Genomic DNA, 13,874 nt, shown 5'->3' with positions numbered 1-13,874 from the left:
AAAAAAAAATGGTTTTTGACTTATTATTTCTTAACTTTGATTATTTATTAAAAGAGAGAACATTTTTGAAGTATGTACAGAAGTATTCTGAAAACAGTTATACAAAAGTCAGGGGCCAATGTAATCTCTTCTAGCTTCATTGGTCATTCTCCACAATGCTGTGCATTGTGTTGCTACAGTGTTCACTGTTGAACAGTTATTTGCAGAATTAATGAAGGGCTGTACGAAAGCAAATGAAAAAGGTTCAGCAACTGGGCATCACGTTCCCAGTTCAGAGTCCTCTGAGTCTTAATATGATCTAAGTTCCCCGTCTCCAGCCCATGTCTGGAGACTATATCATTAGGCCCATGGTAGTACAGTAGCCACTAATTAAATCTTAAACTTCTTTTCTCATTTGTCCTCAGCTGGATAAAGGCCAGCATTATCCATCCATGGGAGTTCTTACTCTCCGTGGGAAAACTGTTGGCCGTTTCTCTCATTGGGCAAAACTGTTGGATGTATAGCAAAAATTACTGGCTGCATCTCAATCGCCGAGTCTTTTCTCTCCAGGGGTAAAAGTGTTGCCTGCATATCTCAGAAGGGAAATTGCCATCTGCCTCCCTCTGTAGGAAAATTGCCAATTTTGTCCCCATTATGGGGAAATTGTCAACCATGTCTCCAAACGGAAAAGCGTGCCAGCTGCACATCTCCATAGAAGTAATGTCAGCAGAAGTGAGCAATTTAAAACCCTGTGCGTGATTCTGAGTCTGTTCCTTTTTCAAGAACAAACCTTCCCATCCCCCTACCTAGTTTCCTGTACTCTCCCTCTCATCTGCCCGACTCATCAAAGCCAGGGTGGTGGTGACATCATTCAGCACCAAATGAAAGACACTTGTACCAAAAAAGGTGAATTTCAAGTGCTCGTCCAGAGACAAGCTATTGTGTGTCTGTGTTACAGCCCAGTTAGAAGACTTAGAAATTGATTTACAGCTGTAGCACTTAAGGTCTGGCCCCAATGGAAAAACACCTCAGGCTTTTGGACTCATTTCACACCCAGCTTGCCTTAAGCAGCACCCACTTCTGCATTGCTGCTGCCTTCCCTATTATGCTGGGTACAAACACTATGTTAAGTGTTTGACGTGAAAGATCTCATCTGTCCCAAAACCACTCCAAAATGTAGATGTCTCCATTGACAGGTAACGAAAATGAAGCTTGGAAGTCAAGCCACTCATCCAAGGCTTCATAACCTATAAGCAACAGAGCTGGAGTTCAACCCAGGCCTGCTAAGCTTGGAGCCACCTGTACCCTTAGCCATCACACCAAATGGGAAGGAGTGTAAGGAAGCCACAGGATCAGCTGTTTGGCCTTCAGTCCCCTGCTGACCCTTCATCATGGGCCTAAGTTTCTATGCAGTGTCCAGTGTGGGGTCCAGGAAAAGGAGCCACCCCCAAGGTTTGCCTGTGGTTTCCCTACCTTCTCTCTTCTGTGCCCAGAGTCTGTGAGCAACACGCTGCATGTTTCCTGTTTGCTTTTGCCCCGATCATAATGAATGTAGTTTTAGGTTTCTCTAAAGTTAGTAGTTTCCTTCTGAACTCTTCCTCTGTCTTATTTGTGATTTCTATCCTTTCCCAGAGTTCTGGGACCTTATTCATTTAATCACTTATCTAAGCATTCTTATGCGAATAGCCTTGTGCCAGGCACCGTGAGGGATAACATCAAACACAACATACTCTCAGTACCGTGGAGACATATTCACGTCTGCACATGTTATAACACAACACACCGTCTGCTCGGGACATCTGGTACAGTGGCCCCCCCTTATCCTTGGTCTTGCTTTCCATGGTTTCGGTTACCCGTGGTCAACTGCAGTCCTAAATTATTTAATGGAAAATTCCAGAAATGAACAATTCATAAGTTTTGAATCATGTGCCGTTCTGAGTACTGTAATGAAATCTCACACATACTTGCTCTGTGTCACCTGGGCTGTGACTCGTCCCTTTGTCCCGTGTACTCACACCGTATATACAATATAATATGGTATTTTCAGAGAGATCATATTCACATAGCTTTTTATTACAGTATGTTATCATAATTTTTCTATTATTATTGTTAATCTCTTACCATGCCTAATTTATAAACTTAATCATAGGTATGTATGTATAGGAAGAAATATAGTATATAGGGTTTTGTGCCATTTATGGTTTCAGGCATTCACTGGAGGTCTTGGGACATATCCCCCACAGATAAGGGGGGGACTGTGGGATAGCCTCTGGGATTTAAGAGGGAGTGTCAGTTGCTTTGGACTATAGTTTTGTAACCCAAGGTGTGTTCTGAGGAACTCTGTATTAGAGAAACAGTGGGCTACAAGTGATTTGCCAAATATATATATATATATGAATAGTGGTAAAGGAGGTATAATGATCCAATAAGACTTGAAAACAGGATTAAAGCCAGAGGTATTCATGCTCCCCTGGGAACATTTGGCAACATCTGGAGCCATTTTTGGTTGTCACAACTGGGGGTCATGGATTTTGTGGGCAGAGGCCAGGGATGTCGTCAAACATCCTATGATGCCGTTAAACATCTTATGATGCCCCAACAACAAAGAATTACTTAGCCCCGAATTCAACAGTGCCAAGACTGAGAAAGCTGGAGTAAAGAATGTTAATTTTTTTACCTGCGGGACTTACTTCTCAGCACCTTTAATAAGCGGATCATGTCGTCAGTCCCCAGACTTAGGTAGCAGTTTTCCAAGCTCATTGGCTTCAGAATCTAGAATGCTTGACTGGCATAGGCTGGACATGCTGAAGTCACTTTGGGAAGGCTTCCCTGCAGTAATGGGGATCAGTAGAGGGAAAACGAAAGACAAGGCTAGTGGAATTTCACAGGTCATATTATCTAAGAAGTGGGAGGGACCTGATAGGCAATCCTACCTCCTTCATATTACAGACACGGAAGCAGGCCCAGGGAATTGACCATTGCTCAGTCGCTCAAATGAGAGGCAATAGGACGGAGATTAAGAGCATAGGCAGAAGCTCATGTCCTTGCTCTGCCTCCTGCTAGCTGTAGAACATCTGTGCCTGAGTTAACTGATTGGACTATTTGTGGAAAAGGGAAATAACGAGTATTGAATGGGTTAATACATGTAAAGCACACAGCATAAGTGCACAACAGATAGTAGGTATTATTATTAAGAGCCAGCTAATTTACGTCCAGCCTGGCTTCCAACCTAGCATCCCTGACTCTCAGTCCGATATTCCCTCCAGTATCCCATGATGGACACAGAAAGAGGTGAGGAGGAGCAGAGGCACATAAGTGGGAATGCACAGGTTCTATCCAGAGCATGAGGGGGCCCAGTTTAATTGGATCATTTGAACAAAGAGGTGGTTTGACAAAGCCAGGAAGGCCTGGTTGTGGAGGCAGTGTAACTAGAAAGCCCACCCCCGCTCCTCGGCGGCCGCGTAATCCTAGACGAGTTACCCAGCCTCTCCTGGTCTGTCTCACCTCTAAGTAAGGACAGGAAGAGTACTTTCCTCATAAGTTCAAGCATTAAATAGGATAACGTATGCAAAGCATAAGGACCAAGAAATGGTAGCAGATGTCATCATCGTTTTTGTTACTGTCATTGTTTTTGTTACTATTATTGGGTCTGTGAGACACACACTCCCTATTGGCAAATCTGACACATCCCCGGTGACTAGATCTGGGCTCAGGACTCTCAAGACTGCTTCCTCACAAAGGGACCAAAGATCACCTTCTCTCCACCATGGCTTTCTTCTTTTCTTCTTGTGATGGCTGCTTTTCTGGAAGCGAGCTGGAAACCCAGCAGGTCAGCAGGATTTCTAATGCCAAGCCAAGGGTCTCCAGGAGAAACACAGGTTTTAGTTTATCTTAAGATCTTTCACTCGAACAATATACTTTTGTACCACATGTTCATTAACTTACATGGGGCACAGTGATGTTCCATTGGCATTCCACTAGCCGGTTTATTCTCCTCTGATAATGCAGTAAGAGCTCACATCTGTAACTAATGTGTAATTGCTTAACATTTATCTTTCTCGGGCCTGTGGGGCGGTGAGGGTGGGACTGGATGTGTCTTGTTTCTTTTGTTTGGTGTTTAGTACAGGGCCTGGCATGCGTCTTTCCAACAAATACTTTTTATTTGTATGTTCTAGGTAATGTGCAAAGTGTTGTGCATGTGTCTTCATGTACATAAAAGACACTTAAATAGCTGACAAATGATTGCTCGGACAGAATTAGTGAAAACCTTGAATTACAGATAACTTCTTATGGAATGTATTTTTTCATACTTTTTAAGGACTTAAAGAAACAAATCTGAGGTTAATAAAACATTGCTTAGGTAGGTTTTTTTCAGGACCTGTTTAATAGATATGTATTATTTTCATTTAAAAATTCAAGTGGTTTGTCAACATTCATTTATTTAACGTATTTACTGAACACCTCCTATGTTTCAGAAAATATAGAACAAAATAGATCCCCCCCCAAAAAAAAAAAAACTGCCCTGTAGAGCTTGCATTCTGTTAGAGACAAATAAATATATTATACATCCATGTACGTAAACCAAGGGAGAGGGACAGTAGAAGGAAAGGTCACCTCGTTGTTGACAGGTCACGGGGATTAGAACCAGGGGTAAGAGATGGCCTGAGGGGCTGGGCTTCTTGTGGTGAGGGTCTCAACAGGGTGTACAAAGTCTTGGGGTTCCCATCTTACGCTTTCCGATGGTGCAGTAGAACTAAAATTCATGAGCTCGTGGTGTAGAAGCCATGCTCCTTCAGTGTTTGAAGTGGACTTCGGCTGTACAAAAAAGGATAGCGTTAGACTAGCTATCATTCAGATCCATTCCAGGTTTACGATTCCATAGTTCTGTGTAGATTCCCTGCTATTTTTCTACAGCTCCTAAAATAAGGTCTTGTACATAGTACAAGGCAGAACTGCATCACGATTAAGAATAAAGACTTTGAAATCAGACCTTAATTCAAAATGCAGCTCTACCTTGGTCTAGCTGTGTATCCTTGGACAGGTGACAAAACCTCTCTGTCCCTTGGTTTTTCATGTTTATAAAATAAGGAATCTTCACTCCTACTTCATAGTATCGTCATAAGGATTACATGAGATAAAGCATGTAAAGTACAGAGCCTAGAATATAATAAGCTTCCTATAGGCAGTAATTATTAATGTTATTAAATGTTGCTGAAAAGAATTCATGAAGTTATTAAGACTTGAATAGGCACAGTGCTGTGCTGGTATGTTGTCTATGTCCTGCCCTCTGTGTCTGACATAAATAATTAGTGGGGGGTTAAAGAATTGTCTCTTCATTTCACCTCCATTTTCTTGGAGGTGTCATTTTGAGGCTTTATAATGTTGCTACACTAGCCCCCCAATATGCCAAGTATTTGGAGAACAGATTTCTTATAAACAATCTTTACATATGATTGGCCAGTACAAAAGCAGTGCATGTTAATGATGATAAAAGTAGCAACCAACGTTGACTGAGAACCTACCATGTCCCAAGCTTGTGTGCCAGGCCACCTGCATCCCCATTCTGCAGCTGGGAAAACTGAATCTCAGAGTAGTAAAGAAAATGTCAACTGCTGGTAAGTGACAAAAGCAGGAACTGACTCGAGAGAGGTTTGCTAAGCCCTTCCCACTTACTGCCTCAAGTTGTCCCTGAAGGTGACCAAGCCTCTGGGCTCCCACTCATTACTATTAAGATGTTTTACAGAGGGTGTGCTTGGAGTTTAAGTCCCCAGTCCTAATGAGATCACCTTAAATTGAAACTAATGTGAAGACATAGTTCTCAACGACGAGGATACCAGTCAGAACCCAAGGGCCTTCATTAGTGTTTGACCTAACGCCAAGGGAGAGGGCACGTTCTGAGACTTTGTGTCAGACTGTAATGAGCTCGCGTTATACTGTTTCACTGTTTTGTTTTGTCTGATTCTCAAGTTCAATTCTGATTGATTGGTTGTTTTTCTGGTTGTTTTTCGCTGTTTTCTACAATGGTTCTGTGAAAAGAAGTATTCTGGTTTAGCTAGTGGTATAATTCAGCCAGGTTTGAAAGGGAACTCATTATATTCTTAGGTTTTCTTCATGGGATTTGATAGCGATTGTGTGAGTGCATTGAGCAGGCAGGAAAGAGGAAGCCTTGGAGGATGAGTTAACTCAGTAACCTGTAGACTAGTGTTTGGTTCAGCCTAGAATTGTGTGAGACAAACACTTTTAAGTAGAACCATACTCAACTGCCATTGTTGTAGGTCAAAAATAATTAAATATCAGCAAATGTATAGCTTGATATCATACATGCTAAGCACCCAGAAGGCAAAGAATTCATTAATTTTTCTGGCTTTGGTTCCAATCAAGCAACAAATATTTATTGAACATTTGTGTATGTGACTCTCAGTACAAAGATAAGAAAAGCCAAAATCCTGCCCTCTAGAAGCTTATATCCTAGTTGAGATAAGACAAACCCATGGATTATTAAATAATACCAAGAGAAGTGATAGCTTCATTGTGAGAAAACCTGAGCACGTACTAAATAAATGAGCCAGACGAAGTACAATGAGCCTTCAGAGAAAAAAAATATTATTTGGTGGTAAAATAGTATATAAAAGAGGAGGCATTCGAATCGATGAAGAAGGAATGATCAGGCAGAGCCTAGAAATGGGAAATGTCAAGTTATATTCTTTACATCCAATTTGAACCACAGAAGTTCAAAATCAAGGTGGACCTAGGAAGTAAGGCAGCTTGTGACAGGCTTTGATATCAAACTGAGGTGCCGTGTCTTTTTATTCCTGGAAGCGGAAAGCAGCTGTTGAGACAATAAGTGCCCGGGTATCAGAGCAAATGGACAATATACACAAAAGACATTGTGGACACATTTTATTGATGAGACCAAGGCGCGGAATAGTTAAGTAACTTGCCCAAACTCACGCAACTAGTGAATGTCAGTAAATAACATTAGACCCAAGGCAGTCTAGCAGCAAAACTCATTATTAAACACTGTGATCCAAGAGATAAAAACAAATGTCTACACAGAAACTTGCACATGAATATTCATAGCAGCATTATTATAATACCGAGAAGTAGAAACAACCCGAAATGTTTATAGAGCTGTGGCATATCCGTACAATGGAATATTATTCAGCCATTAAAAGGAATGATGTACTAATTCATGCTATAATGTGGATGAAGCTTGAAAACATTAAGCTAAATGGAAGAAGTTAGATACAAACACATATTGTACGATTCCATTTATATGAAATTTTTCTAGTATAGGCAAACTAGAAAATAGATTAGTAGTAGCCTAGGGCTGCAGGGAATGGGGATTAGCTGCTAATGGAGTTTGTTGGGATTTTATTTTTGGAGGGGGGGGATAGATGAACATGTTCAAAATTTAGATTGTGGTTGTGTGGTTATACTAAAAAAGACCGAACTGTAATCTTTAAATGAGTAAATTTTATAATATATAAACTACATCTCACTAAAGCTGTAAAAAAAATTCTGTAAGCCTCTCAGATGACTGCAGGTTTGGGTATGTGCAGTGACACCCAAAGACAAAAGGAAATGTGAAATGGAGTTGGATCGTAGACCTGGAGCTTGGAAACGCTCAGTGCCAGATGAATGGATGGGACAGGTCCCAAGCCAATCCTTCCATGAGAAGGAAAGTATAGAAACCAGTGACAGCTTTTTCTGCTGCCAGGGAGCTGAAGGTTCTGTTTTCAACTTACTTACATCCTGCAGACACTAGCTCTGTTCCAAGTGAGACAGTGGGTTTTTCTAGCTGGCCCAAACGCGTTAGAGTCTGCTGCTAAGGATGTGCTAAACTCATCTTGTTTTTGTTCTACAGTTTTTGAAGAGCCGGAGGATCCAAGCAACAGGTCGTTTTTCTCTGAAATCATCTCTTCGATTTCGGATGTGAAGTTCAGCCACAGTGGGAGGTATATCATGACCAGGGACTATCTGACCGTTAAAGTCTGGGATCTCAACATGGAGAACCGCCCTATCGAGACTTACCAGGTAGAGACCACCCCCCACACATAGGTGTACTGAACACTTCCTCTGGGGGGGCTTCCAAGGCAGCCTCTGCCTGCAATGCAGAAAAATGTAAACGCTACAGCCGTCAGTGCCATAGGATTCAGATGAGGGTGCATGAGTACTTCATGTGCTGCGGATACCGAGGACATCACAGATACAGAGGTGAACAAGACAGACACGGTCCTGCCTTCCTGGAGCTGTCTGGTGGGGAAGTGAGGTGCAGAATAGGGAATTGAGTGTGTAGTGGTGCGAGAGCCGACACCAAGTGCCATGGGAGCACATGCAGGGAGGGCCAGCCTAGAGAAAGGCTCTCCTGAAGTGACCCTTAGGCTGAGTCTTGACTTCCTTGAACTAGCCTGAAAAATTATATCCTTAGACTCGTGTGTTGGAAGGCCTGGAGGCAAGGGAAAGGGGTTGTGTTCAGAAAGGAGCTCTTTGTACCTGGAACATGGAACACAAGGCCAGAAAGAAGAACCTGGAGGTGTAGGCTCTGGTGAAGTAGTTTTTACCATAAGTTTCACACTGCAGTTTGCCAAACGGATTAAAGAAATTTAGGTAGGAGCAGATGATGGCAATTTGGGCTGGAATGGTGGCATACAGGTGCAGGTAGGATGGAAAGTCTATGAAGTTTGCTGAGTGTGGACAAAAGAGGAATGAAAAACATCGCGTGTAGATTTAGTCTTAAGTCTTGGCCAGATGGTTGGTAGACTTACTTACAAGGGAGAAGGCACTGTTTGAATTAGGTTTTTGAAAGAGGAAGACTAGGCTTTGAGGTAGAAAGGATTTGAAGAAGCTAATTCCAGGCAAGAGTACAATAGAAGCAAATATCAAGAGGCAGGGCTAAACTAATCTTAAGATATCTTGGATTAGATAAAAAGGGAAATTCTACACAGAGGGATTTGACTTATATATTTCTTCATGAGCTATAATTCACATATCATAATTCTCACTCTTTCAAAGTATGCAATTGAGTGGTTTTAGTCTATTCTCAAAGCTGTAGAACATCTCCACTCCCCATTCCAGAACATTGTCATTATTGACATTTTTAAATGAACAGTCTGGTTGTGCCAGGGAGGAGACAGAATAGTTGTGATGTTATTGTGACATTCTGGCAATGGCTGTTAGTAGCTTAGATGAGGCTATCAGCAACAGAGGTGGCCAGATTCTTGAATTATTCCCAAGGTGAAACCAACAGGATTTGATGAGGAGTGGAAGAGGAAAGGAAGCACCAAAGATCACACCAAGATTTTTATCCTGACAATTAGAAAAGTTGAGTTGCCATTTTATCTACATGAGGACATCGAGAGTTTAGCTTCGGACATGTTAAGCCAATTAAACTTCCAAAAATGACAAGTAGACAGCTCAATGTGAGTCTGGATATATTTAGCCTAGAGATACAAATTTGATACTCATGAGTATATAGAGGATATTTAAAGCCCCTAGGACTAGATGAGATCTCCTAGGAAATGAGTATAATTAGAGAAAAGCAGAGGATCCCAGTGTTGACAGGTGGGAAAGTGACAGAAATGTCCTAGAAACCAAGTGGAGAAAATGTCTCGATGAGGACGGAGCCATCAACTGTTAAATTGTTGCTGAATCAAGTAAGACAAGACTGAGGATTGACCACCGGATTTAATAACGTTGCTATTCTCAGTGACCCTCAGGAGAGGTGAATGTCTGATTGGAGTGGGTTCAAGACAGACTGTGAATAGAGGATGTGGACACAGTGAGTACAGGGTAAATCAAGAAATTCTGGTCTGCAGGGGAACAGAAAAATGGGATACAGGCTTAAGGAAGCTCTGTGCTGCTAAGAATAAGCCCGTGGAGCGGGAGACAGCTAAGGGAGCAAAGTGCTTGAAGGAAGCAAGTCCATTGCAGAATTGGCCTTAGATGGTAAAGAAGAGTATAAAGCCATAGATGCGGTAGGCTTGGGAACATATAGACAGTTTCTTCCTAATGTGTCTATTTTCTCAGTAAAATAAAGTTATCAGCTGAGTGAGGAAGAGTAAAATACTAATCTACGAGTGAATGGACTAGGGAACTGCAGGCTTGCTCAATAATATAAACTTGAGGTTTATATTGTTGATTTCGAGTGAGACTGTTTCTTCCCAGCCACAGTCACCTGCTTGGTACAGGTAAGGAAGAGCAGAAAGTTAGGTTTAACCAGTGATGGGCTTTTGCCAAGTGAGTACAATGGAGAGAGAAAGGCATGTTTTGAAGGTATGAAATGAGTGAGTGTAGCGATGGATCACTGAATCTAAAGTAGGTAAGGTGGGAACTAATGGACAGAGGAAAGTAATCAGATCAATGGATTTGAAGAATTGATAAAATCCAGAGGTAGCAATACTTGTTAAAGGGGCTCAGCTATAGGAATGATAGCATGACCAAAGAAGCAAAGTTGTGAGAGACCAGAATATTTGAATCACTAAAGAATGGTGCAGGAAGAGAGATGAAGGTGCTAGAATTGCTTCAGAGAAGGAGGCAGAAGGACTTGGAGAAATATCGGTGGCTGTAAGAAGGATGAGTAGCAGGAAATTGAATTTGACTTCAAAGGAGCTGAGGACTACAGGCAGGAACAGTTGTCTGGAACAGAAGTCCAGCTACCACATGACAAGCAGAAACTTACAGAGGAGATTGAGGACACCAAGGACTTTGATGACAAAGTTCTAGAGGGTGCTATAGGAAGGTCTGGGGGCCAGAATTCAAGGCCACATATGTAGTTGAGATCATTTGGTTACTCCTGTAGTTCAAAGAGCATCCTTTATACACTGGGGATCTTACTGTCCGCTAAATTATACCTGGACTTCAGGGCCAAGATCTCACTTACAGTCCTTCATCTTCAGCTCAGGGCTAGAGCCAACACAAGTGTCTTCTTCCAGCTGCACAGACAAACCATCTAGTGCTACAAACCTTAACACAAAACAGAGGTGGCAATGGAAAACAGAACAACCTGAGTGTGGGCAGTATTGACAGGTGTGGCCTGCTGGAGAGCCTTGATGAGAGAAAAGTAGATTTAGGCTAGATAGCGGTGAGACCGATAAGTATTTTCATTTCAGGAAAAGGCTTTTAGAACGAAGCTAGTTTTAGAACACAGCAGTAACTTGGAATAATCAGCATTTTAAGATCATAGTACTCAAATCATGTTTAACTAGCAATAGGCTTGGCAAGCTACTTTGCAGAACACTATTTTTTAGTGTTCTGCAATGTACTGAAATGAAATACCACAAAATTTTAACTACTTTAGATGGCATATTTCAAAGCAACTTATATTTATATGCTCTATCAAAGATGGTAAATAAACTGAGTGTCTAGAACACTGTCGGAAGAGATCGTGAGGCCTGATGCAATGGGAGAGCATCCCATAATCAAGGCCTAATGCCCACCATGGGAGATGGGTAAGGCTCCTGCTATGTATTTGCATATGCCAATGGAGCTGATCACGCTTCCATGAATGAGAAGCTGTAGACTTAAGTATGATTAGCCATTTTCAAGTTCTCCTATAGAACAAGGGCTGGCAAACTGACTTGTAGGCCAAACCTAGGCCCACCCCCATTTTTGTAAAAGTCTCATTGAAACCCAACCAATCATTTTTTGTGTTGTCTATGGCTGTTTTCACGCTACATGGCAAAGTGGGGTGGTGGTGACAGAGGCCACATAGCCCTCAAAACCTAAAATTTGTACTATCTGACCCTTTACAGGAAAAGTTTGCCAACCTCTGGAATATAACAAAGCCACCAAGTTTACTCTCGCTCGTCCTCATGAGCAGTCCGTTAACTAGCCAACCTCAGGCTTCCACGCCATTGAGAGCCAATGTGCTGGGACATTTGGCTTAGTGTCCAGAAGGCCAAACACAAGCTTAACTGCAGAGAAGAAATAATATTTGGAACGTGTAGGGAGAATCATCAAATAGGATGAGTTTTAAGTCTCCCTGGGTGTTTCTCGTATGTCTCTTCACTGATGGAGAAAGGTCCATCTTGTTTGCCTAAGACTTTTTTTAAACAACAGCATAAATGCAACATACCTTTATAGTAGATGTTCTTTTCCTCCAGATGCCCTCAATGGGAGGCAGGTAGGCACTTCCCAGAACTTAGACTCTGGGGAGGAGAAAATGGTACAGACAGGTTTTCCTGATTTTTGTCCCTCAGGAATTATAGTCACAAAGATGTAAAGTACAGCATAGGGAACACAGTCAATAATATTGTAATAAGTATGTATGGTGCCAGATGGGTATTAGACATAACAGGGGAACTACCAGGTCATAGGTATATAAATGTCTAATCACTATGTTGTACACTGGAAACTAATATAATGTATGTCAACTATAATTGAAAAATAAATTTTAAAAAAGATTTATGGAGTTCTGGGTGATGTAGTTCCTACTGTTGGGCCCGCACTTCCAAAGCACAGATTTTGACACTATGGAGTTTCTGTAAACAAAATATCAAAGGTGAATGGTGAGGGATTGGGGAAGTTTCATAAAGAAGACAGCTTAAAAGGCACACTGCCACCCTATTTACAAACCTTACTGTTCTGTCCCCTAATTATGTTAAAGATAATATTTGTAATACTTCTATAAAAAAAAAGTTGGGTGATTACAATGAAGTAAATTAATATTCTATCCCCTTCTTATAATTTTGAAATTCTTTGACCACTGTGGGAGCCTGAGAAGGACCGCATTACAGAAACCTGCTTAACCAAGGATTTTCAAAATTTGTTTCTCCCTGCTCAGAACACTCGCATCTGTGCCTTGCCTTACAAGTACACCACACAAGAGGGAAAAGTAGGGGGAGATACGGCTGAAAATAAAGATCTATTTTTCTCATCTTTTCCCTCCAAGAAGTGGAGCTTGAGTACTAGGATAACAAAATTGGCTTCCATTGCCCACTGGATTCACTCCCAGCTTGGCATCCTTCCCCTTCAGAAGCCCGGCTCCTCTCCCTCTAGCACACACAGCCCGGAAATAAGACTGATTCTTGAGATCGAGATCTTCCAACCATCAGAAGGAAGGTTTACCCCTACCCCCGATGCCCTTAACTCCCCCATTCCCTTTAGCCAAGGAAAGTCTGTGCTATTTTAGGGAAGGAAGAATAATAGTCAAGACCAGGGTTAAGCAAAACCATACCCCAGAGGCCAGTGCTGTCCACCACCTCTTGTAAATAAAGGTTTACTGGAACGCAGCCCCTGCTCCTTTATGGATTACCTACGGCTACCTTCACATTACAAGGGCAGAACCAAGTAGTTCCAACTGAGGCCACGTGGTCCACAAAGCTTAAGTGTTTACTGTCTGGCCCTTTGTAGAAAAAGTTGGCCAACCTCTGGTCAAGACCCAGAATCAGCTGTCTTTTTGCCCTCAGACACTCTTCTGCTTTGATGCTCAGAAATTCTTAATCGCTCAAGATGTTCACCCCTAAAAACAAATGGCTTTCTAGACCTGAGCCACTTCTAATATGCTCAAAAGGTGGCAGGAGAGAAAGGGAAGGAGAATGAGTTCATTTATAGCAAAGGTGCCAAGCGCAGGACATAAGCCTCACCTTTGCATCAATTGCCCTGCCACAGACAGATTCCCCTGTCACCATGGCACTGAAGCAGATACCCTGGCAAGGCCCAGAACTTTTGGGGAACAAGAGAATAAAGATAGAGGGAGTTAATTTGCAGAGTTGGAAATATTTACACTGTCCAATAACACAGCTTTTAAATACCCAAAACATGTAATGCAACATGGGATGAATCTTACCTTGTTCCTCTGCCCAGTACTAAGCACACAGCTGGTCCTCTGAGCTCAGCAACCAGCAGAACTCAAGTCAAGGGAGAAAGGGCCCAGGCTGCAAGGAAAAGGGAAA

At 42.0% G+C, this 13,874-nt stretch overlaps 1 protein-coding gene across 1 annotated transcript in view; it reads left to right on the top strand.

Moving 5' to 3' along the window:
- PPP2R2B (protein phosphatase 2 regulatory subunit Bbeta) overlaps window positions 1-13,874 on the top strand; it is a 411,123-nt gene that overhangs the window by 392,079 nt on the left and 5,170 nt on the right. The window contains exon 11 of the mRNA XM_023534916.1: window positions 7,781-8,016. Within this exon, the coding sequence (XP_023390684.1) occupies window positions 7,781-8,016 (236 nt within the window). The remainder of the gene's footprint in view (window positions 1-7,780; window positions 8,017-13,874) is intronic.

The sequence above is a fragment of the Pteropus vampyrus genome, unplaced genomic scaffold (assembly GCF_000151845.1).
Source record: "Pteropus vampyrus isolate Shadow unplaced genomic scaffold, Pvam_2.0 Scaffold134, whole genome shotgun sequence".
Lineage (NCBI taxonomy): Eukaryota > Metazoa > Chordata > Mammalia > Chiroptera > Pteropodidae > Pteropus > Pteropus vampyrus.
Note: the sequence above shows the minus strand (reverse complement) of the source record. Positions and strands in the feature narration are given on the sequence as shown.